Here is a 27,197-nt window from a genome sequence, read left to right on the forward strand (position 1 = left end):
GCCCAGAAATCTCAAAGAACTGGAAGACTTTTGTAAGGAAGAATGGGCAAAGATACCTCAAACAAAAATTGAAAGACTCTTGGCTGGCTACAAAAAGCGTTTACAAGCTGTGATACTTGCCAAAGGGGGCAGTACAAGATATTAACTCTGCAGGGTGCCCAAACTTTTGCAGACACCATTTTTTTGTTTTCTGTTATTTTGAAAGTGTAAATGATGGAAATAAAATCTAACTTTTGTTGACATATTATAAGAATGTCTAATCTGTAATTTGATGCCTTTTGGAGATTTTTCCATCTTTCCTTGGCTTCCTTATGCACATTAATACATATTTTTAGCTGGGGTGCCCAAACGTTCGATCCCCACTGTATATGGAATAGGTTTACACACCAAAAGCATTTATGTTAATGTGTCGAAATTAACAACCTTTACAGATAATCATATTTAATAATTATGAAGAGTCAACTTTAAAGAAAATCTCTCATCAGAATAAAATATTTTATAACTTTGATACATAGTGCCTACTGTATCTTGTGTACATGGAAATATTTTCTTACTTTGATACATAGTGCCAACTGTACTTTGTGTACATGAAAATATTTTCTTACTTTGATACATAGTACCTACTGTACTTTGTGTACATGAAAATATTTTATTACTTTGACACATAGTGCCCACTGTACTTTGTGTACATGAAAATATTTTCTTACTTTGATACATAGTGCCTGCCCACTGTACATGAAAATATTTTATTACTTTGATACATAGTGCCAACTGTACTTTGTGTACATGAAAATATTTTCTTACTTTGATACATAGTGCCCACTGTACTTTGTGTACATGAAAATATTTTATTACTTTAACAATAGTGCTCACTGTACTTTGTGTACATGAAAATATTTTCTTACTTTGATACATAGTGCCCACTGTACTTTGTGTACATGAAAATATTTTATTACTTTGACACATAGTGCCCACTGTACTTTGTGTACATGAAAATATTTTCTTACTTTGACACATAGTGCCCACTGTACTTTGTGTACATGAAAATATTTTCTTACTTTGACACATAGTGCCCACTGTACTTTGTGTACATGAAAATATTTTCTTACTTTGATACATAGTGCCCACTGTACTTTGTGTACATGAAAATATTTTATTACTTTGATACATAGTGCCAACTGTATTTTGTGTAAATGAAAATATTTTCTTACTTTGATACATAGTGCCCACTGTACTTTGTGTACATGAAAATATTTTATTACTTTGATACATAGTGCCCACTGTACTTTGTGTACATGAAAATATTTTATTACTTGACACAGTGCCCACTGTACTTTGTGTACATGAAAATATTTTATTACTTTGACACAGTGCCCACTGTACTTTGTGTACATGAAAATATTTTCTTACTTTGATACATAGTGCCCACTGTATCTTGTGTACATGAAATTATTTTCTTACTTTGATACATAGTGCCCACTGTACTTTGTGTACATGAAAATATTTTATTACTTTGATACATAGTGCCCACTGTGTCTTGTGTACATGAAAATATTTTCTTACTTTGATACATAGTGCCCACTATACTTTGTGTACATGAAAATATTTTATTACTTTGACACAGAGGGGTTTATTTACTAAACCTGGTTGACGCAGAATCTTGTCCACTTTTGCATAAAAACCAATCAGCTTCCAGGTTTTATTGCTGAAGCTTAACTGAACATGCTGAGGTTAAAGGCTGATTGGCTACCATGCACAGGTGCCCAAGATTCTGAGTTAACCAGGTTTAGTAAATAAACCCCATAGTGCCAACTGTACTTTGTGTAAATGAAAATATTTTCTTACTTTGATACATAGTGCCCACTGTACTTTGTGTACATGAAAATATTTTATTACTTTAACAATAGTGCTCACTGTACTTTGTGTACATGAAAATATTTTCTTACTTTGATACATAGTGCCCACTGTACTTTGTGTACATGAAAATATTTTATTACTTTGACACATAGTGCCAACTGTACTTTGTGTACATGAAAATATTTTATTACTTTGACACATTGTGCCCACTGTACTTTGTGTACATGAAAATATTTTATTACTTTGACACATAGTGCCCACTGTACTTTGTGTACATGAAAATATTTTATTACTTTGACACATAGTGCCCACTGTACTTTGTGTACATGAAAATATTTTATTACTTGACACAGTGCCCACTGTACTTTGTGTACATGAAAATATTTTATTACTTGACACAGTGCCCACTGTACTTTGTGTACATGAAAATATTTTATTACTTTGACACAGTGCCCACTGTACTTTGTGTACATGAAAATATTTTCTTACTTTGATACATAGTGCCCACTGTACTTTGTGTACATGAAAATATTTTATTACTTTGATACATAGTGCCCACTGTGTCTTGTGTACATGAAAATATTTTCTTACTTTGATACATAGTGCCCACTGTACTTTGTGTACATGAAAATATTTTATTACTTTGACACATAGGGGTTTATTTACTAAACCTGGTTGACTCAGAATCTTGTCCACTTTTGCATAAAAACCAATCAGCTTCCAGGTTTTATTGCTGAAGCTTAACTGAACATGCTGAGGTTAAAGGCTGATTGGCTACCATGCACAGGTGCCCAAGATTCTGAGTTAACCAGGTTTAGTAAATAAACCCCATAGTGCCCACTGTACTTTGTGTACATGAAAATATTTTCTTACTTTGATACATAGTGCCCACTGTACTTTGAGTGCATGAAAAAAACATACACGACATCATCCCATTAGTTTAGGAGTTGCTTCTCTGGTCCTGGTGATGTGCATGGCCTGTGCTATGTCCTAAGTCCATGTTTTTAATACCTTACTGTTCAGCCAATCAGATGCTGTTCTGTTAACAATACAGAGATAGCTAGCTAAGAGTCCTCATGTATTCTAGTCTGGCTATATAAATGTATTCTGTGTTCCAGACCAGTTGTATCTGTGCTGGTTGTTAGTGTGTACAGAAAATGTTAGCTTAGCCAGATGTTGGTCAAGCTAGCAGGGCAATAGAAGAAACACATATATAAATAAATGCAAGGCAATTTCATCAACTATCTCATAGATCCCAAATGTTCCTTACTTGAAGGGGCTGTCCCAAATCCCCCTGTCCCTCTTTTTTCCTCAGCTGCTCCTCCTTTTCACATGATGTATAGACTACTATAACATTTCTGTTATTTAGCTACTTAAATTGTTATACAGCACTAAACCTTTTACCCAACTTCAAAGTCGCTGCATTGCTTATGTTACATTTGGCATGTTAATTATTCATGGCCTATGTAACTAGGGGTGTGGCAATGGTGTGCCCTTTGCATGCACACATTACATTTTTGTCTCAAACCAAAGGAGAAATGGAGAAGTGGAAGGAAAGAGTAGGACTTTAAATATATCACTCATCAATCTGCAATACTAGAGACTCTACCTCCAGAATATTTGTCAAAGATGCTAACCAGAGAATGTCATTAGCAACCACTGCTGTAGTGGAGTGCTTATTAAAGAAACATGCTCAGAGGCAGGTGCAGGCCTCTTTAACTTCATATCCCACAACTTCCTGGGTTCCTGGACACACCCATAAGTTCCTCAGCTTCCCTCCCTCAGTTCAGAAAGGCCCCACCTGCTAAACCAGAGGTAGTTGGGCAAGTGATCTGCAGCCAGGTAAGTACAACCAGAATGTACCTGATTTGGAAAACACAGTTACTTTGGGGAGTGCCTTCCTTATTGCTACTAGAGTACTGCAGTTAAAGTGGGGAGGTCCTTTGTTCCCCAGCCTCGGATCCCTCCAGCTGATCACCTGTGTTACCAGAGCTACCCTGGACTTCACTGTGAAGATGCTGTTTATGGGGATAATTGCAAATACTGTAGCTGTTTGTGTTATAAACTGAAATAATGATTCTCAATTAGACTCTCTGTTGCTATAGAGCAGGCATCTCCAAACTTTCAAAACAACAGGCCATTTTACTGCCCTTCAGACTTTAGGAGGATCAGATTATAATCAGTGGGGGTAGAAAAGTCAGTGATAACAAATAATGCCTCAGGCATAGTGTTCAGTTGCACAGCACCTGTGGTCAGTAGGAAAAGGGTTAGTGCCCCATCATTGGTGTCAGTGGATGGAATAGTACCCCATCATTGGTGTGAGTGGATTGAATAGTGCCCCATCATTGGTGTCAGTGGATGGCATAGTGCCCCATCTCTGGTGTCAGTGGATGGAATAGTGCCCCACCATTGGTGTCAGTGGATGGAACAGTGCCCCATCTTTGGTGTCAGTTGATGGAACAGTGCCCCATCATTAGTGTCAGTGGATGGAATAGTGCCCCATTACTGGTGTTAGTGGGAGGAATAGTGCCCCATCATTGTTGTCAGTGGATGGAATAGTGCCTCCTCATTAGAGTCAGTGAACAGAAAAGTGCCCCATCATTGATATTAGTGAGAGGAATAGTTGGTGTTCACATCCGGCCCTTGGTACACAGTTTAGAGACCGCTGACTATGCTGTGCAGTCATGTTACCTTGACTCAGTGTTTCTCAACTCCAGTCCTCATGGACCCCCAACAGGTCATGTTTTCAGGATTTCCCTCAGATGAAACAGCTGTGGTAATTACTAAGGCAGTGAAACTGATCAAATCACCTGTGCAAAATAATGGAAATCCTGAAAACATGACCTGTTGGGGGTCCATGAGGACTGGAGTTGAGAAAGACTGCCTTGACTGAACCTCAGAGATATTGCTGTGAAATGTCCATGTTTTGCGCAGCCTTCGTTGTTTGTTTTGTACTATTCTGCCATGTATACCTGCGTTCTGCAATCCTGAACCTGTTTTGCATTATTGTTTATAACATTGCACCTGTTTAGTAAACTGCAAATTACAGTTACTCTCTTTCTGATCATTCAGCCAACTACATATTCTATTGAAGTGTCACTAAACCGTGGATCCTGCATTCTCTATAGCAGATCTCCCACAGTACACAGAACATGGAAATTCAACTATTTTAGTAAATATAGACTTCTAAACACCTTTTCTCATCAGCAGTATATAGCAGTCTTGTGGCTTATATCAGTGTCTGGCAGAGCACTGGTTAATCTTGTGGGAGGAGTTTTCATTCTCCTCTGACTGTCCTAAGAGTCCATGGCCCCTGATCCTCTGTCCGGACACCACTGATTGGCTGATTGGCCCCGTGCCGATCACATGCACCCTCCCAAAAAATAACAAAAAAAATCTCTAGCAAAACACACCAAATAGAGCATGTGCAGACTTGCCACTGCTGCTCTGTACTATGGCAGATGGATTGAGGACCATAAAAGAAAGGTAGGATCAGAGAAGACAGGATTAAACAGATTTTTTTACAATGCAGAGGATTAACCCCTTACATTCCACAGTGAGTATAACAAGCATGCTTTACTGCATATACAGACTGATTTTACTGTTGTGGGTTTAAGGACACTTTAAACTTGTTGTCTATGAACAGGATTGGCCATATCAGTCCACGGTGATGAGAGTGGTCCAACAGCCATACTCAGTAGTACTACTCCAGAGGTAACCTACTGCCCCTACAATAACGCCCTCCCCTTTTTCCTGATAGGACGCCTTCTGCAACAACTACCCAAGTACAAGGTGAGAACTTGTGAAACGGGACCAAAAGACTGAGTCCTGATCCGATCATATGGGATCCCATTTACTCAGCAGGCAGAACTGGCTGCTAACTCCTAAGTCTTAGTATAGCCTAGTGGTAACATTGAGGAATGCTAGGACCCACTTCATAGGCAAAGAGCAGGAAAAAAGGATTGATCATGGTCTTTTTGTCTTTTGTGCCCCTCCCTTCCTGTGATCCACACTGTAGGGTGGTTTTAGTTGAATGGATTCGGCATTCGCCACATGCACAGCAATATATGCTTCTACCATCATTGGTGCAAGCATGTTGTTACTTTGAGGCATTTATTATTGGAAGCACAGCTATTGGGATTGAGGCTGGGGAGCAGAGGATCTGACGGTTCCTGCTGTAAAGTTACCCAGCTGTTGACAGGCTTTGAAAGTTTCAAAACCAAAGTGGGTAAATACACACAATTTCCTGTACTTGGCAGCGGACCCCAAAAGTGAATATTAGCTAAATTTCCCTCTTGGTTCTGCTGGACATGCCTTGCCTCGCTGCCTTCTCAAGACTTGGGGATGTCTGAGAACACTGAAAACATAGAACAGAGGGCGCACCAGCCAAATGACTCTGAGGAAGAGGCAAGGCCTCGAAATGGTCATATTTTGGTTTGAAAGTTTAATATTTACTATGGTTTCAACAAAGTCATGTTTTGAGGATGTCTGTTCTATTTTATGCTGACAGACTTTGTCCTGACCCAGGCATTGTTGACCTTCTAACTTGGGGCTCAATCTTTCTGGTAAGCAGGTGAAGTTGGTCTGTGGTGATGGAGCATGGGACCTGCACCATGGATTGCTGGCACTTGTAGCTCACATATTAAATGGACTACTCAAAATATTAACATGTGTTTAAATGTTATTATTATCACCTTTTGTGTTTGAGCAGTTACATTACTGAATGGTGTCACTTTATTTGTCATAAGCAGTTTGGTATGAAAGAAATGGTGCATCTGTTTTTTCATTACAGTTTTATTTGTGTTTTGGTATCATGACACTTTTTAGTATGCAGCCCCCTTTACTTCATCTTCCGAATATATTATTTTATTGATTTATTTTACATTAAGCACAAGGTGGCTTGGTTTTATATAATTGTAGGTGAAAATAAGGTAGGCTCACCTACAAACTAACAGACAGCTCCATGTGAAGTGGCCATATGGAATTTGCCAGAAGGGATGGCTCAGGTCCAGACAGAGTTATCCATGTTGAACCACAGATAGGGTAAGGAGAGGATGCTCCCTTGTGAAGAAAGCACACATGACATTCAAAGGGGCCAAGGGCACCATCCCCATGCTGGGGCTCACAAGTTTGGTCATTTTCAGAATTACTGACCCAACAATAAAAAGAGGAAGCTGTTAAACTGTTAATTTCCCACTGTCAGGGTCAAGCAGTGAAGTGGCGAAGTGGAACAACTCTCTATCCAAGAATTGAACATGTGGTGGTCAACTATATTGTTGTGCATGAATTATTCAAAGCCAAAAAGATCAGGTGTCTTTTTGATACTGGCTCGCAAGTCACTACCCTACCAGCGTTTTAGCAATACTTTAATAGGAAGATAAGCCCAGGCATACTATGGATCTTATTGAGAGCTGCCAATGATCTCCTCCAGGTAGCTACGATTACCTGAATGAAAGCGGAGCTGTGAGGGCAGGACCTCTTCCAGAAAAGTGTAGTGCTCGCATAGGCCTCGGGAAAGTGACCACTGTAGGTGCTATTGGGTAAGAATTTAATCTGGGGACTGAGGGCTGAAATGCTGTAGGAGCTTCCTCCATACTTGGGTCCCTGAAAAAATACCAAGATACCCACAAGAGAGAGCCCTTCTATCCTTATTGTAGAAATCCTCCCTCTAGTGATGCCAGGTCTTCTTCAAAGCAGTGAACTTCTAGTGCAGCGTGGATTACTGGCTGAGACTGTGAAGGACTCCTGATGCCCACCCTCCCCTCCTCACCTTCCTCCATTAGCAAAATGCCTTCACAGTATGCAACACATTCTGTGAGTGGGGGAAGAGTGAATAATTGACAGGATCCTCTTTTCCATTCACAGAATATGTTGCATTCTGTGAAAACAATATAATGCAAATAAATAAATAAATATTAATAATACAAAATACAATATAAATACCATAGGGGACTTTTTATCTAACAAATGGTCTAGTTTTTAGTCTTCAAAAGTCAGATATGGTTAATGACTATCATTTTTATCTTTTATATTTGTATAATACTTTTTCACAATATAAGACTATCATTGTAGTTACAGTAACATTCATATTACTCCATAAAGTTCAATAATTATTGTTATAACACATATATTTTGCACTCAAAATTATAAGGCTGCGCTTTTGCTTTGTAACTACTAGACTTACTTATGTAACTACAGTCTTATGACCAGCCTGGCAGACCAGCTGAAAACTTGAATCATGGGAGGATTAAAGTGCAAATTTAAGTTCTTGACAGCTAGTGGTTTCTCATCTATTCTGGTTTAGTGCCAGCATTGTCAGATAATCTGGCCTAAGGCAAGATGGCAGTTCGTGACATATTCCTTTAGAACAACCCCAGTGTATATAAAGCCATGTGAAAAAGTAAGTACACCCCATGGAAGTGACATTTTCAATATATTTGAACAGGTAAACATTAGATCTTTATTCAAACAGTGCCAACTGATAAAAGTGATACACTTTGCTAAATGGCACCCAGAATTGACATAGTGTGTTTATTAACATAATCTAAGTTAACAAAATTGCAGATCTGTCATGGAAACAGGAGTTCCAGATAAGATAACAATTTTTAAAATCTCCTTGGAACCTGTCTTATTGAAATTCCAGACATATCGGGGTTTATTTACTAAAGCTGGAGAGTCCAAAATCAGACTCCCTTCTGCATATAAACCAATCAGCTTCCAGATTTCATTGCCAAAGCTTCATTGAACAAGCTGAGGTTAGAAGCTGATTGGTTTCTATGCAGAAGGGAGTCTGATTTTGGACTCTCCAGCTTTAGTAAATAAACCCCATCAGGTCTGGTGTTCTCTTTGCTATTGGAGTGTATAGTGTCATCATATCAAGCTCAAAAGAACTTTCTAATACCCTCAAAAAGAAGGCTGTGGGGAATTAAAAAGATTGCACAATTATTAGAAATCATTCATTTCACCGTAGGTAAAATGATCTACAAGTGTAGTCAGTTTAAAACGACTCCTAATTTATCTAGTATGGGTTGGCCCAGCAAATTCTGCCTATGAAATTACTACTTTAAGCTAAAATATCTCTCCAAGAACACCAAAATTACACTGTAAGATCCACAGGTAACTCTTGCAAAGCTGGTGTTAAAATGCATATATCTACATCTACATTGGAGGTGTGCCAGGAAAATCATTTTGCTATCCAAAAAGAATATTAGAGAATAATTACAGTTTGTCATTGCACATATATGCAAAGAATAGGCCTTCTGGAACAATAAACTGTTGACTAAAGTATCAAAGACAGAGCTGTTTGACAATTCTAACAGTAGACATCTTTGGTGAAAACTGAAGCCAATATTTCATGAGAAGACAATAACCTTATAACAACTGTGAAGCAAGGTGATGAAAATGTTAAGTTTTAAGTTACTTTGCTGTTTCAGGGCCATGAAACCTTGCAATCGTGAACTGTACTAGAAATTCTGCATAATTTCAAAGTGTGCTTGATGGGAATGTAAGTACATCTATCTGGAAGTAAAAGCTGAAGTAGAGCTTTCAGCTAATAATGATCCAAAGCACACTAGCAAATCCACCAAGGATTGGAAGAGTGGTCAAAAATGTCAATTGAGAAAATGGTGGGCACTTATGTAAAACACCTACAAAAATACATTTCTTTCTTTTTCCACAGTAGATCATTACATCTATTTTTGTTGAATAAATGATTTAAGGTGCACAGTTTTCTCATGTTTTTTTTTTCAAGCATATCACCCTTATCTGTAGACACTGTATGGCAAAGGAACTCTGCACTGTTATGCGGTATCTCTGTAATGTAGCTATAGGGTATAAATAATATACAGTGAGGAACAGAAGTATTTGAACACCCTGAGATTTTGCAAGTTCTCCCACTTAGAAATCAATTGCCCCGTAGCCCTTTCCAGCCTTGTGGAGGTCCACAATTTTGTCTCTGGTGTTTTTTGACTGTGGGGTGGACAGGTGTCTTTAAAGAGCTCAGACAGGTGCTACTAAGTTAGATTAATGAGTGGAGTAGAGGTGGACTTTTTAAAGGCACAGTAACAGGTCTTTGAGAGCCAGAATTCTTGCTGTTTCTTAGGTGTTTAAATACTTCTGTTCAGCAGTGCAAGACAAATAAATTCTTTAAAAATCATACAATGTGATTTCCTGAATTTTTTTTTTAATTCTGTCTCTCAGAGTGGGAATGCACCTAGAATGTGAATTTCAGACCCCTCCATGATTTCTAAGTGGGAGAACTTGCAAAATCGCAGGGTGTTCAAATACTTCTGTTCCTCACTGTACATATTATTGCTAAAGTCTACTTACAATCACTGTATTAAGAATGTTCTCTGAGTTACCCTATACATACCTTGACCTAAGGGACTCTCCTATGTATACTGCACATGGGGTGCTCATTTTGTATCAAAGATTTCAGTACCAGAATAATACAACCAGATTGTTAAAGAGAACAGCTTTCTGTGTCTGTCTAGTAATGTAGACATTTATTCTGCACCTTTGAGACAGGTAGTTAGCACATGCTATTTTAACTCAGCACTACACCCTACGCCCTGCATTATTATGAATGAATACTTACATTTTTGTTGAATTTCCCTTAGTTTCAAGCTAATACAAGATGCAAAAGAGAGATACCATTTTTCCTGACACTAAAAATACCTGGATGCATCTAGAAAGAATAGCAACTTTTTTTTTCAGGAAAACAATGCCTAGAGGCGAATATGTTTGTAGATATAAAAATTATAACTACATTAATTAATGTCTTCTAAAACTTGATTTATTACCTCATGCTAGTCTAATAAAAATACTTTTGTATAATATGTATGTGTTCCAGAACTGTAAATGACACCTACCTGGCTAACTGAAAGAGGATCATCAGCACTCCTGTCTTCAGACGACTTTGGGACCTCTAGCCGATCAATGAATGTCTGAAGTTCTTTCCTGAAAGCCTTCATCTGTGCATTGATCCGATAAAGTAATTCATGTTCTCGTATTCTGCTGCCTTCATCTTCCTCATCCATTAGTCCAAACAAGTCACCATTGGCCACGTATATTCTGGCTTCAGTGATTATAGTGCTTGTGTCTGAGATAAGTCGGTCAATTGTCTTGCCCAGTCGTTCAGCCTCAGACCGAATATCTTTCATCTGCTGCCTCTCAGCAAAATTCTTCTGCCAGACACTAGTAGAAGGATAAAAAGACCTAGTAGGAGTAAGACATCGGATATTGCGCACCTCCTCTGAGTCACTTTCACCACCAATGGGGCCTTCTCGTTTTCTGTGTGGAGGGCGAGAATCATCATCACTTTCCTTTTTCCCAGCATCGCTCTCTGCATCACTATCTCTGGGACTTCCTCGGATACCGAGGTGGGAAGCAAGGTCATAGCGCTGCATGTTAGACATGAGAACTCTATTTTCATACTGGAGCTGCATGACTTTGCCACTCAACTCATTGATCTGCAAACGTGCAGTTTTCAGCTCCTCCTGTAAAGCTTCTGTCTTGACACTTTCACTGTGCCGAGAACTTTCATGAGTGCCGGACTTAAATTTGTACTTGTTCATCTCTGTAGTGAGGCGTTTGTTTTGCTCTTCTGTATCACTAAGATTACGTCGTAAAAGTTCAGCTTCATCTTCAACCAACTGCAAGTGCTGCCGCAGTTCTGACACTGACTCACTTTGCTCCCGTGGAAGAGAGTTAGATGTGCTGGAGTACTCATCTCCCCTCAGGTCATCCAGCTCTGCCTTCAGGCCTCTATTTTCTACTTCTAGCTCTACTATCTTCCTTCCGAGTATATTAGCTTCCTCTTCAACTAAACGCAGTCGAAGTTTCAGTTCTGCCTCTCTTGTCGTAGGGGGTCCACTAGCCTCTCCCTTTGGTAAAGGGCTATCAAGATCTCCATAAAATGATCTGTACTTCTGCAGTTCATGCTCAAGTCTGTCTTTGTCTTTATCAATCTTGGCCATTTTCTTCCTCATTAACATTGCTTCCTCTTTGACAAACTGTAGCTGGCACTTCAAATCCTCACTGTCCTCCTGATCACGAGAAAAAAACAAGAAATTCAAATGTTAGGATATAAACTAAAAACCCCAGTAATCATGCAAACAACACAATTTAAACACAGAAAAAGTGATTTGTGCAAATTGCACGCTTTCCTATAAATATGCATACTTTCACTGGCTGTCATTCTGTGAAAGCAGGCATTGTTGCTGCAATGTGGTCAGCTGACCTGTTGTCAACATTGGTCACCTAGAATGGTGGGTTTTGGTCCCCTGGTCCTGAAAACTAGTGTGCATAGTGCAGAGAGTAAGCACTTAGCATGTGACACAGCCAGGAATCAAGCATTTTCAGATGAAGGCCTGTCATGTCAGTCTCCATACTTCTCTTGTGACTTTGTGATGCACATTTTCCTGTGGTTTGGTAGGCTTTAAAAGCACATAGAGTACACTCTAGTACAGCGGTTACTATACAGATGACCAAATCAATCCATCAAGTCTGAGATAGTGATAAGCCTAATGGACCTGGGTTGGACAAACTTTATTAAAGTTTATTTGTCAAATCTGAACCATGTTGAAGTCAATAGAAGGTGAATCTTAGAAATCAGTAATGGCATTTTCTAGGGTAATAGGCAATGAATTTTCAAACACATGGAATGGGGGTTGGGCACTACCTTGGGTAACATGCACCAAAGGGTAGAAGGATTTTAATAATGCTCAAAATTCCTTTAATTAGCATGTCTATAATTGACAGCTTCTGGCTGCTTACAGACAGAATATTTGTAAACATACAATGACATGGGGCAAAAATACATACCCGGCCCTGAGCCTGGATGAGGGTCTGGCACAGATGTCCATGGGGACCCCACACAAAAAAGAACAAATACCAGACCCTTATCTGAGTATGCAGTCTGAGAAGCCAGGAAAGGGTGGAAAAAGCATGCACCCCCGTCCCATTCTAAACCATTCCAGGCCGGATGAAGGGCACTATCTAAAGGTCCTCTTGTTTTTGTGCTGATGTCATGCTGCCGTTTCCAGGAGTCGGATCAGTGGCCATTTTAGTAAATCTGAACTGTTTGTTCTGTTTACTACATTAGCACTTTATGATATATTGGTTCATATTTATTTGCCTTCTGATAATACTTGCACATTACAGTGAATGTTTTATGCGTTAATATGTTTGAATGTATTGAGTCATATTGATTTATTGTTTTTGTGTATGTTATTTTAATACTTTAAGCACTGCACTATCACTTTATTAAAGGGATATCAACTCCTTCGTGCTGACACCTCCTGGTCATGTGACTGCTGTGATTGGTTGTCACAGCATTCACATGATTGGACAGCTCCCAATGGCAAGTATGCATAGGGAGCTTACCGATCCCCACTGGCTACAGTGCTGGGAGCGCGCTCTCAGAATGGTTTGTTTATACAGGGCTGCATAAATGTGGCCATTTGGCATTTAGACATACCCAACGAGAGGCCAGCGCCAGGTAGTTAAACGCAAAAGCAAACATTTATTATATTGCAACTTAACAATTCTTAGATATGATGGCTGCATTAGTTTTCTTTTAGTTTATTTTATTTTTAACTGGTGATCCTGCTAGTAATTCTATTGTTTTCCAGTTGAACAAGCTGTCCTGCAGATGTAGCAGTTAGAGGTTTGAGACAAACCATTTAACACTGACAGGAGGTGCTCACAATGATCAGCTTTTATGTAAAACCTTTATCCCAAAAGGTAAAAAAACTATTTCAGTAACTGCTTATATAGCTTTATCTGGAGTTTGGCTTCAATTTGTTAGTGCATCTAAATCTGCTAGTACATCAAACACTCCTCTCCCCCCAGATCAACAATGCTGCTGTCCAAATGTGCCCCCTATGTTCCTACATTCAAAGTGAGGGCACTCTAATACAGGAGGTGTGACACTGGTCAGATCACCAGTTGAAAACAGAGGGAAAACGCCTAATGAAGAAAACTAATGCTGCCGCCACCTCTAATGATTGGTAAGCTGCAATAAATTACATTTTTGGTTTTGGGTTTAATACTTCTTCAAAGAAAACCCCTTGCTTTGCCCTGCATGAGTTCACATGTAGGACCAAGGTGTTCAGGGGAATTGTCTTCCCTCACTGAGAAGGCTAAACATAATATATATATAGGAAACTGTTTAAAATACAGTTTTAATCTTATGACAGATAACTGTCTTATTTGCATAGGTATGAATTTTGGAAATAAATTGATATATAATGGTTTATTATCTTGTGGCTTCATCCACAGTAGAAAGCTAAAAACTGCTTTAGAAACGATGGACAAAAAATGTTGGTTTAGCGTTTTTTTGGCGGTGTTTAGCAGTGTTTAGACTAATGTGTAAGCTACATTTAATAGCTTCAGCATTAAGAAGTAGGGCTGCCGCCGTCCTGAACAACTAGCGAATCGCTGTTTTTTAAGCAGCGGGCCAGGAAGCTGTTTGCCGCATCCCTAACAACAGATGAGCAGAATGTAAAAAAACCCATTGCAAGCAATAAAAAAAGTGAAAAAAACGGCTTGGGGGGTCTCCCTCAATTCATACCAGGTCCTTTGGTCTGGTATGTATTTTAAGGGGAACCCCCATGCCAAAATAAAAAAAAATGGCAATTTTTTTTTTAAAAGTCGGTGTGGGTCCCCCCCAAATCCATACCAGACCCTTAGGTCTGGTATGGATTTTGAAAGGCCACAATAAAAAAAATTGGCATGGGGTACCCAAAAATCCATACCAGACCCTTATCCGAGCATGCAGCATAGCACGCCAGGAAAGGAGGGGAATGAGTAAAAGCCTCCCCTCCTGAACCATACCAGGCCACATGCCCTCAACTTGGAGGGTGGTTTAGGGTAGGTAGGCTCCCCCTCCAAAGCACCTTGTCCCCATGTTGATAAGGACAAGGGCCTCTTCCCCACAACCCTGGCCAGTGGCTGTGTGCAGTCTAACAAGGGTACCTCCAGATCCCAGCCCCTTCATGTGAGTGAACTTGGGGGGACCCCACACCGTTTTTTTTTTTACATTTTGGTGTTGGGTTCCTCTTAAAATCCATTCCAGACCTAAAGGACTTGGTACGGATTGGGGGAGACCCCCACACCATTTTTTTTTCACAATTATTTTTTGCCGGCAATGATGAAGTCACGTGGGCGGCTTGGCTCTGGGCAGACATGAATAGTGAGTTCAGCTGATGATTTTATGACATTTTATTCATTTACTACATGTGAATGTATTACTGATTCTTAATAAAATTTTCTATTAGTAAATACACATGGGATTGTCCTTTGTTCCCTTTTAAGGATGGGAATATGTGACCTCCATTACCCTTAAAGGGACCGATCCCTGGCTCTGGTTTGAAAATCTATTGAAAGCTGAAAGTTTGATTACTATCACATGGCTGTGGATTGAAAAAGTGAAGAATCCTTTTGCCTATTTGATATCATAAAGCGCATTTCCATGAGCACTGAGGTGGCACTATATGTTATGTGCACTATTTTACTTGATGGTGTTTGGGATATCAGCACAAGAAGAAAACACATGAATTATGGAAGAATCTTTATTACAAATTGATTGATTTTACATATATGGACTTAATATGAACGTTTTATTCAGCTATGTCACTCTTTTATTTTTTTGTAGCTATTATTTAGCAGTACTACATCACTTATTTATTTTTAATTTGCTTTACTATTGTGGGAACACAATTTGATGTTAGCAGCAGCCACTATCATCACACTATGTTTATTTCCTTTCTGCTTGTGTGCGTTTTGTTGTGTTTTTTTTTCCTCTCTCATTATTGAGGTATCGCTGGGGTTTCACTCCTATATTTCTTTTTTGGAATATTTTTAATATAAAAGTAAAAGGGGGAAACCTAAAACTAGTATGATATTTGACACTGTATATTTGAATAAACTAAAACTGAAGAGTGCAAAATCTGATGCAAATGTGCATGGTAGCCAATCATCTTCTACCTTCAGTTTGTTCAATTAAGCTTTGACAAAAGAAAACTGGAAGCTGACTGGTTTCTAGGGAAAGTTGCACCAGATTTTGCACTCTGCAGTTTTAGTAATTCAACCCGTTTTTCATAAACTAACAAATCAATATCTGGTTGGCTAGATGTACAGTAGTAGCAATTCTCAATTACTTCTCAAGGTGCTCGTCACATATTTTGGTGCTAATTTTGCCCTTTTGTGTACTTCATCCTTGAAAATAGTTGCTCACAAATATAGGTGCTGACGAAAACTGATGACATGAATAAGACTTCAGAAAGTCCAAAAAAGAAACGGTCAAATTTGTGCAAGTGTTCACTAACTGTAAAAGCATTTTGCACACAATTTAAAAAGAGAATTACAATTTTTAACCACTTTACAACCGTGCTATAGCCGAATGACAGTTACAGCGAGGTTGTCCAGTTCAAGGAGGGTGTCAGGTGATGTCCTCCCAGAACAAGCCTCCCCCACGCACCCCCAGCGGCACGCACCCAGCACCGTCTGTGATCACTGTGTCCTATGGATACAGCTGAACAGCTGACAAGGTAAAAGGCCAATCACAGTGGCCTTTAACCACGTGATCAGCTGTGTCCAATGAAACAGCTGATCACATAGTAAATACAGTTGCCGGTAATCGGCAGCACTTTCTTCACACTGTCACAGCGTGAGGAAAGTACTGCTGATAACCAGCAAGTGTCACAGGAGACATCTGCACTGATAATCAGGGCACTGTTTATCAGTGCAGCCCCAAAAGTGCCCAGCAGTGGCACCCATCAGTGCCGCCTATCAGTGCCACCAGTCAGTGTCATCAGTTAGTGCCGCCAGTCAGTGTTGTCAGTTAGTGCCGCTAGTCAGTGCCCATCAGTGCCACCTATCAGTGCCAATCATTGTCACCTATCAGTGCCCATCAGTGCTGCCTATGAGTGCACATCAGTGCTGCCTACCAGTGCAGCCTCATCAACACACATTAGTGAAGGAGAAAATGTACCTGTTTGAAATTTTATAACAGAAAGAAAGAAAACATTTTTTTTAAATTTTCCGTTTATAGTGCAAAAAATAAAAAACCCAGTCACAATTAAATGCCACCAATAGAAAGCTCTATTTGTGTGAAAAAAAATTAAAAATTTCATATGGGTACGGTGTCAAATGACTGTGCAGTTGTCATTCAAAGTGCAACAGTGCTGAAAGCTGAAAATTGGCCTAGACAGGAAGGGGGTAAAAGTGCCCAGTAGGCAAGTGGTTAAGTAAGTTTACAGTTTTGTGTTGGGCCGCATTTATAGCCCTCCCAATTTCTTTAGGATAATATTTGTTTGGAAGAGCCTGGTGCCAATCAGCACTGTGCCACTAGTATACCAGCTGTATGTCTTGTGTGCTGACTTGGTTCCTTTCAGTGAATTACAGTGGGTATAGAAAATAATCACCCTCTTAAATAATCATGTGTTGTTGCTTTGCAGCCTGAAATGAAGACAAACACAGTTTTTGTTTTATCCAGCTGTATTTACTTCTTAACATCCAAGTGAAAGATATAACGCCAACATGTCAGAAGAAACTTAAAAAAAATTCAAAAACAGGATTACTGAGTTGGAAAAGGGATCAACCCCCTCCTAAAATGACTCAATCAGATATAGCTAATCACTATCTCAATGGCATGCAAAGCCATTTGACTTTCAACTGTGATCAGCTGTGGTCAATTTGATTAGCACAGCATAAAAAGAGCTTTCCAGGAGCATTTCAGTCCCAGATAGTGCATCTGAAGCAAACAATCAACTATGGGTGGCAAGATACTGGGAAAAGATCTCTGGGATAAAGTTGTGGGCAGGACCAAGTCAGGAGATGGGTACAAGAAAAATTTCAAAGGCTTTATTAATGCCTAGAAGCACAGTGATCAATAAGAAGTGGAAGGTACATGGTACAACACAGACCCTCCCTGGATTGGGACATCGCTCCAAACTGGATAAAAAAGTCAGAGGAAACTGGTCAGAGAGGCTACCATGACAAACAGCAACTCTGAAGCAGTTGCAGGAATTTATGATAAAGAGTGATTATCGTGTGCATGTGACAACAATATCACAAATTCTCCACAAATGTGGCTTGTATGGGAGGGTTGCAAGAAAAAAGTCACTCATCAAGGAAGGCCACATGCAGTCATGACTGAGCTTTCCCAAAACACGCCATGAAGATTGTGAGGCCACATGGAAAAAGATGTTATGGTCAGATGGGGCTAAAATTGAATTATTTGGCCTCAATACTAAATGCTATGACTGGCAAAAATCCAATACAGCTCTCCATCCAAAAAACACCATTCCTACAGTAAAGCATGGAGGTGGTGATATCCTGGTATGGGGGTGTTTCTCGGCAGCAGGGGCTGCAGCACGTCAGGATAGAAGTAAAAATGGATGGGGCAAACTAGCGTCAAATTCTTGAAGAAACTCTGCTGCCCTCTGCCATAAAAATGTCAATGGGAAGAAGATTTACCTTCCAACACGATAATGACCCAAAGCACACAGCAAAAATGTCCACACAGTGGTTGAAGGAGAAAAAGGTGAATGTCCTTGCATGGCCTAGTCAGAGCCCAGACTTAAACCCCATTAAAAATCTGTGGAATGACTTGAAGACTGCAGTCCACAAACGGCAAATGGTCACCAACAAATTTAATTAAACTTGAGCAGAAGAGTGGGCAAGTATTGCAAAGTCTAGATGTGCAGAGTTAGTAGAAATATATCCCAACAGACTAAAGCAAAAAGGTGGTTCAACAAAATACTGACAAAAGGGGGTGATCCTTTTTCCAACCCAGTAATTCTATTTTCAAAATGTAGTTTTTCTGACATGTTGGTGTTCTCTTTCATTTGGCTGTTATAAGTTGTACTAAGTAGATACAACTGGATAAAATAAAAATGGTGTCTGTCTTCATTTCAGGCTGCAAAGCAACAAAATGTGATTATTTTACAGGAAGGGATTCTTTTCTAAACCCAGTGTAATGGAAAGATGTTTAAAAAATAAGATAAAGCCAAAGGAATACATACCAGCAAAACTAAAATTGGAATGGATTTGTGTTCTTTTGTGGTAACCTAAAGAGAAAGCTTACACTTTCCAGTAACCTTTTAAGAAATATACAACACAGCCGCCCCTTAAAACTGACTGTGAAAGGAAGATTGTGCATTACAAGGTAGATAGGATGTGCACTTTGCAAGTAATCTTGCTCCAGAATTTAGTGAATATGGTGAAATTTCACTTTGCAAAGGATATCCAATTACATGCAAGGAAAATTAAAAAACAGCATTTTGTTTGCACATGATTGGATGATGGAGGTCAGCAAAGCTTCGCTACATTCATCACAGTAACCTCTCATTATGGATATTTTTAACCACTTGCCCTCCTGAGGATTTACCCCCCTTAATGACCAGGCCTCTTTTTGCTTTTCGGCATTGCACTAATTCAAGTGATAATTGCGCGGTCATGCAATGCTGCACCCAAACGAAATTTACGTCTTTTTTTCACACAAATAGAGCTTTCTTTCGGTGGTATTTGATCACCTGTGCGCTTTTTATTTTTCTTCACGCTATAAACAAAAACAGACCAAAAATTTTGCAGAAAAACAATATTTTTTACTTTCAGCTATAAAAAATATATAGTAAACTCAAAGTTAGTTATAAATTTAGGGCAAAATGTATTCTGCTACATGTTTTTGGTAAAAAAAAATCCCAATAAGTGTATATTGATTGCTTTGTGTGAAAGTTATAGCGTCTACGAACTATGGTATAGATACAGCAATTTACGCCATTTTTTTTGCTATACAACGCTGCGCTAGTTTAACGGACGATTGCGCGGTCATGCAATACGGTACATAAATGAAATTTATGTCCTTTTTTCCCACAAATTGAGCTTTCTTTTGGTGGTATTTGATCTCCTGTGCATTTTTTATTTTTTGCGCTATAAAAAAAAAGGCTGACAATTTTGAGGAAAAAAAACAATATTTTGGACTTTTTGCTATAAAACATGTCCAGTAAAAAAAAATGTAAAAATCTAATTTAGTCATAAATTTCTGCCAAAATGCATTCTGCGACATGTCATTGCTAAACAAAAACCCAATACGTGTAAATTAATTGGTTTACGTGAAAGTTATAGCGTTTACAAATGGCGGGAAAGATACTGGTATTTTTAATTTTTTTTATACTAATAATGTCGGCGATCAGCGACTTATGGCGGCGATCAGTGACTTATGGCGGCGATCAGCGACTTATGGCAGGACTGCGGCGGACATTCTGACACTGAAGGGGAACTGACATCCCCAGTGACACCAATACAGTGATCAGTGCAAAAAAAAACACTGACACTGTACTAATGACACTGGGGAAGAAGGGGTTAACTTTATTATTCAATGAAAGGGTTAACTGTGTGAGGGGAGTGTTTTACTACGGGGTGGGGGTGTGTATTGCACGGGAACACGCTGAACCGGAGAGAAGAGTTTATCAGGAGCTGACAGGAAACTGACAGAAAGCACAGCTGCAGTGTAAACACTGCAGCCGTGCTCTCTGTCAGTGATTGCCGGTAATCGCCGGGACAGGGCAGGTAATGACCGGCCGTGACCCGGCAACTGACATCCATGGCTGCGATCGGTGGGATGGGTAGGGCAGGCACGCACCTCGCGCATGCCCCCTACTTGTTTTGCAAAATCACGTTTTAAAACGTGGTTTTGTGCAGCCGTGCCGCCCTGCCACTGTATTTCTACAGTGGCTGGTCGGCAAGCAGTTAAATATGTTTAGTTGAAATTGTCCAGATTAGTGACAGGTTTAAATTTTACAGTTTATTATATACATTGGTAATTTTTAAAGTAATCATCCATGTGAAGGTTTTTGGCCGATACACCTAATATCGAAAGTGGAATTTTAATTTCAAAACTGGGTTCCGCTGTATTACTCTGTAAGTATGTTGTATTCATTAATGATATATTTTTTTCAATGAAAATTTATGGAGTCCTACTTCTTTAATATTCTTCTCCTGTTACTATACTGTGCATATGTACCACCCCTGTTATTCCTAGAATCTGTTTTATGCTGTAATTTGGAACACAGAATGTCAGGTTGCCACAGTCACTGTACAGGCATTCAAAGCTCATCTGACGAGAACACCACTCCTGGTGTCTTGTTTATGTGACCTAATGCATCACTCCCCAGGACTAGTAGAAGAGCCCTGAGAAGGAGGCATGACATTTCTGTGAGAATGGATCATTGGGGGACTTTAATGATTTATTTGTGTTCACCATATACAGTATTTATATGATTAGTGTGCAGGCAGAGGATTACTGTATCATAGGTGGTAGATAGGACCGAGCACTTTAGAGTGCTGATGACGTATACTGTACAACCTGGAGTCAAAATTGCATGCTAGAAAGTATTTGTTTTGCATGCTAGAAAGTATTTGTTGCCTAATGCAAAATTAGTTCTATGCCCACCAATGATGCAGTAATCATATGCCTGCAAACTAACTGCAAAGATAGCAATAGGGAAAAGCCAGCAAAGGTTCGTCCCTATGCAGATATTCAATACAGTGGCTACGTGGTTAGCACTTCCGCCTGGCAGTACTAGGATTGTTGGTTCTAATCCCGACCACAACACCACCTGCCTGGAGTTTGCATGTTCTCCCTGTGCATGCGTGTGTTTCCCCTGGGTACTCCGGTTTCCTCCCACACTCCAAAGACACGCTGCTAGGTTAATTGGCTCCTGTCTAAATTGGCCCTAGTATGTGTATGTATGAATGTAGGTTAGGGACCTTAGATTGTAAGCTCCTTGAGTGTTGGGGACTGGTGTGAATGTACAATATATATGTAAAAAGCTGCAAAAATTGTTGGCAATATATAAGTATCTTTATTAATAATATACATAATATAAATAATGTTAAAGATACCTCTGTTGGAGTCTGCAGAGTCTTCTTTTCTGATTTTTGTACATCTTTGCTTCCTCTTCTCTTCAGAGATAACTGTAAGCAAAATGAAAATAACACAAAATTACAAACATTGTTATATATAAGAAATGGTTATTCAACTATAGAGATGTCCAAATTTCTTTGTCTAAAGTCTGTCATAACCAGAAGAAAATAGGCAAATATGCATATACTGTATGTCTCAAACATCTGAGGATATCTTTAGGTGCAACTTTAAATATGGTGTTCATATTCAAGGAGGAGGTGCTTGTAGACACTCTATTGTATCATTTTAGCGCCTTTGCCTAGTGATGTCTTTAAGAGGTTTATTTACTAAAGAAAAATAGACTGGAGCTTAGTGAATGTAGTGAAGTTCTGCTGACTTCCTTCATCCAATCACATGCAAGCAGAAAAGCTGTTTTTTTTCCCTGCAGGTGATTGGATATACATTTCAAAGTGTAACTGCACCACATTATCTAAACATTGGAAAACATTCTCTTGCACAATGCAACTTTCTTTGGAAAGTAAAGAGCCTTTATATCTTTAGTAAATTGATCCCTGAGTACCCATAGACAAAAGATCAATTCCTGATCCAGCCAATTTATGCTGGATTGAATGACAAATTTTTCATATGAATAGTCAGTATAACAAAGGCCAATGTCAAGCTAATTTAGATACCTGATGTTTGGATGAGGATGCTAAACGTTTTTCCAATGTCCACCTAACCACCTGTCCCCTGGACCCTATTCCCTCTCAAATCTTTAATCTCTCCCTCTCTTCTAGCACCCTCCCCAAAACTCTAAAACATGCACTAGTCACCCCCAATATTAACCTACGCCCCATCTCCCTGCTCCCTTTTCCCCCAAACTCCTTGAACATCTGGTCTAAAAACAAGTGAGTGACCACCTCATTAAGAATAACCTTCTTGATCCCCTTCAGTCTGGATTTCATCCTTAACACTCCATAGAAAACACTCTCCTAAAACTCACAAACGATTTACAAACAGCAAAACCAATGAACACCATTCTGTACTCCTACTACTGGACCTTTCAGCTGCCTTTGATATGGTTGACCACCCCCTTCTCCTCAAAAAATTCTACACTCTTGGTATCCGTGACTGTGCTCTTTGTTGGTTTTCATCCTACCTATCCACTTACAATTCTACTTCCTCCTCTCCTTTCTCCGTTGGGGTCCCCCCCAAGGTTCTGTTCTTGGACCTCTCCTGTTCAATCAAATCTATCTCTCTACCCCTAAGCTCACAACATCAGTCTCCTCACGAATCACTAACTTACTGACCAACATATCAGTCTGGATGTCACATCACTTCCTCAAACTCAATCTATCCAAAACTGAGCTCTTAATATTTCCTCCCCCATGTGCCCCTTCCCCTGACTTCTCTGTGAACATCAATACCACAACCATCAACCCATCCCCACATGCCAGGGTGCTAGGTGTAATCCTGGACCCTGAACTCTCCTTTTGGCCCCACATCCAATCACTTTCTTTTTTTAAATATATCTTTTATAAATTTTTCTTTGTATAAAAATTGACAGTGTATATAACAAAAAAAAACAAATACCAACATTATTATTTAACCACATTAATCACTTCCCTTCTTCTACCTCTCCCCCCCAAATCCCTCCCTTCCCCTTGAAAACCCCTTGTCCATTGCAGTCTTAAACTTCTCTTTCCCCTCCTGTAAACCATCCCATTTCTATGTCTTCCTTTTTAATTCCCCAACTCTACTGTTATACCACCTATTTTTAAATAATTTTTTGATATTTTAAATTCATACCATTTTCTCCATATTTTCTTAAATACTTCCACTTTATCCTCTTCAATATAACACAACTCCTCCATCTTATTAATATACTCAATCCTATTTATCCAGTCTTTCATTGATGGGGGCTCCGGGTCCTGCCAAAATTTAGGGATCAAGCTTTTTGCCGCACCAAGCAAATGGTATACTATATTATTTTTATATTGTTTTACTGACATCTGTTTTATAAAAGAGGCACGCCTATGGATCTTTCTGGATTTGAATTCCCCCAATCTCCTGTATATTTTGAATTATTTCTTGCCAAAATACCTGTATTTTTGGACATTCCCACCAAATGTGTGCCATTGTACCTATTACCCCACATTTCCTCTCGCTGTTTATATGCCACATTCGGTGTACAATACCATCTAGACATACATTTATAGTTCATTTCAATTGTGTTCATATTCCTCACCCCGTGTATTAATTTAAACTACATCCAATCACTTTCTAAAGCTTGCCGTCTCAACCTCTGAAACATCTAAAAAATACGCCCCTTCTTAACCAATGACACCACAAAGCTCCTAATTCACTCCCTGGTTATCTCTCGTCTCAACTGCAACTCCCTCCTTATTGGATTACCTTTACATAAGCTTTCCTCCCTCTAGTCATCATGAATGCTGCTGCCAGGCTCATCCACCTTACCAACCGTTCAGTGTCTCCCACCCCTCTCTGTCAATCCCTGCACTGGCTGCCGCTCACCCAACTAACTAAATTCAAAGTACTAACAACAACTTACAAATCCATCCACAACCTGGCCCCCAGCTATATCACTAACCTCCTCTCAAAATACCAACCAAATCGCTCCCTTCGTTCCTCCCAAGACTTTCTGCTCTAGTTCCCTTGTCTCCTCCTCCCATGCTCGCCTGCAGGACTTCTCAAAAGCCTCTCCCATCATATGGAATTCCCTACTCCAATCTGTATAACTATCTCCTACTCTATCCACTTTTAGTCAATCCCTGAAAACGTTACTCTTCAGAAAAGCCTATCCTGCTTCCGCCTAACAACTATACATGCATTTTCTCCATCAGCTCATCCCCCACAGTTATTACCTTCTGTATCACTACAGAGGGCAGGGCCCTCTGATTCTTTCTGTATTCAATAGTATTGTAATTGTACTGTATGCTTGCACGTTGTAAAGTGCTGTGCAAACTGTTGGCGCAATATAAATCCTGTATAATAATCCCTGTCAGATCTAGCCTTAAGCTGGGGACACACAATTCGTTTTTGTCGTTCAATCAGCGGCAATTCCTGCATCCATACAAGCGAGATGGATGCAGGAATCCTCCCAGCTGTCAGAATACACTCAGCAGCAGCTCCAGACCACTTATTACCCACTTGCACGCCAGGGGATTTACTCCCCTTCCTGACCAAGGCATTTTTTGCAACACGGCGCTGCGTTACTTAAACTGACAATTGCACGGTCATGCAACGATGCACCCAAATTAAATTTGTGTCCTTTTTTTCCTACAAATGGAGCTTTCTTTCATGGTATTAGATGGCCTCTTTTTTTTTTTTGCGCTATAAAAAAAAGACTGACAATTATGAGAAAAAAACAATCATTTTGACTTTTTGGTATTAAACATGTCCAGTAAAAAAAATTTAAAAATCAAATTTAGTCATAAATTTAGGCAAATTATATTCTGCTACATGTCTTTGCTAAAAAAAAATCCCAACACGTCTACAAATGGCAGTATAGATACTGGATTTTTTTTTTTTAATACTAGTAATGATGGTGATCAGTGACTTATAGCGGGACCGCGGCAGGCATTTTGACACGGGCTGTGAGCACTGACTGATGGTTTGCCAGCATAACTATTCAACAGAAGCCAGTCTAGCACCTGGCTTCTGTTGATCAGACAGCTGTAAACACAGACCAAAAGTACACTTTGGCTAGAGTTTAAATTTAAAGTGGATTCCTGCCTAACACTAACATCCTAAAAATGTTCCCTACCCACCTTTGCTATCTTCCTATCCTGAAATCCAAAAGATCTATATACTTACCTTTTTTCAGTCCGCTCTGGACTGGTCACGTAATCCTGCACCTCCAGGTCCCCTCTGTAAGGGAGCCCTTGACAACGGCTGGGAATTCCAGGAGCAGGGACGTCACCCATAGCCCAGCTTTTGTGGGAGCTTCCTCCTCTCTCCTGCAGCCACTGCTTATTGACATAGGGGAGCAAGAGCTGCAGGATCACATGACAAGACCAGAGCTGACTGGAAATAAAAGGTACATTTACAGATCGTTTTACATAGGGTAGGTAAGATAGGTAGCAGGAGGCGGGAGGGGGCATTTTTAAAAATAGGAACATGGAACAAATAACTCGTTACCAGCGTTGGAGTTTCTACCACTAGCAAAAGATCTATTGGTTATCTAGAGGATTCCGTTATGATGTAATTCATAAACATGACACCAGAGGTGTCATCTGAAAGCAGGGGTGCTCAACCTTTTGAAGAGCGAGGGCCACATAAGTGATTTGGTAATCAGGAAAAAAAAAAGGTATATATACAGATCGTTTTACATAGGGTAGGTAAGATAGGTAGCAGGAGGCGGGAGGGGACATTTTTAAGAATAGGAACACGGAACAAATAACTCTTTGCCAGTGTTGGAGTTTCTACCACTAGCAAAAGATCTATTGGTTATCTAGAGGATTCCGTAATGATGTGATTCATAAACATGATACCAGAGGTATCATCTTAAAGCAGGGGTGCTCAACCTTTTGAAGAGCGAGGGCCACATAAGTGATTTGGTAATCAGGCACGGACCACAATAAACAATGGAGTTTTACCACCACTCAAACCGCAAATGTAAACTAGTCTATACTATCCTGAGCCCCCTATAAGGCTGCTTTCACACTGATGCACTGTGGTTTACCTGCGCCACTGGTGCAGCGCTCTCCATCTGCGACTTTCCTGCAGGTTAGCTGTACTTTTCCATAGACTTCTATTATAACTTGTGGGTGTGGTGCACCAAAGCTTCTGCATTCAGGAGTTCTGGTGCACTTTCAGAAAGCGCACCAAACCAGAAGTTTAACAGAAGTCTATGGCTACAGGAAAGCACTGTGCTGCACCCGCAGATCAGTGTGAAAGCGGCCTAATAGTTATTAATCCTTTTAATATGTCCATTGCAATAAGTATTATGTCCAGTGTATGTGTTGTTTAATACACTGACCTGCTTTTCCTCTTGGATCTGCTGCTGGCATCACTCTTCAGGCTGATAGAAAGAATTAGAGGTAGAGTGCACTTGGTATCGCTCCCTCTGGGACAGGAGGTGGAGCTACAGAAGAAGCATCAGCTTATGCAGCTCCTGCTCCTTCTGCTGCCAGTGCCAGCTGAACTCTGATGCCAACCCTGGGTATACATTTCACTGGTTTGAGGGGAATCAGGGAGATCAGGGTACGGTCAAGACTGAAGCTGTGATTGCATGTGATCCACAGGTCCCAGACCTTCAAAAATTTGGCATTGGTGTCCTTCAAAATGGAAGTGAGCTTCTCATGCAACATAGTGCCCATAAGCCGTTGCTTGACTTTGGCAATATTGAGTAAATGCTTCCATCAAGCTTTGGCAAAGTCTGACAAGCTGCCAGAGAAACAAAGCC

General features: G+C 39.8%; 1 protein-coding gene across 1 annotated transcript in view; it reads right to left on the bottom strand.

Annotated features, from left to right (window-relative positions):
* The window catches only part of MTCL3 (MTCL family member 3), a 63,183-nt gene that overhangs the window by 27,169 nt on the left and 8,817 nt on the right, over positions 1-27,197 (bottom strand). Inside the window, exons 4-5 of the mRNA XM_089686460.1 lie at positions 21,769-21,840; positions 10,728-11,903 (exon numbers count right to left, since the gene is read on the bottom strand). Coding sequence (XP_089542586.1) covers positions 10,728-11,903; positions 21,769-21,840 — 1,248 coding nt within the window. The remainder of the gene's footprint in view (positions 1-10,727; positions 11,904-21,768; positions 21,841-27,197) is intronic.

This window comes from Staurois parvus, unplaced genomic scaffold, assembly GCF_062004578.1.
Source record: "Staurois parvus isolate SC_StPar_1 unplaced genomic scaffold, SC_StPar_1.0 ptg000397l, whole genome shotgun sequence".
Lineage (NCBI taxonomy): Eukaryota > Metazoa > Chordata > Amphibia > Anura > Ranidae > Staurois > Staurois parvus.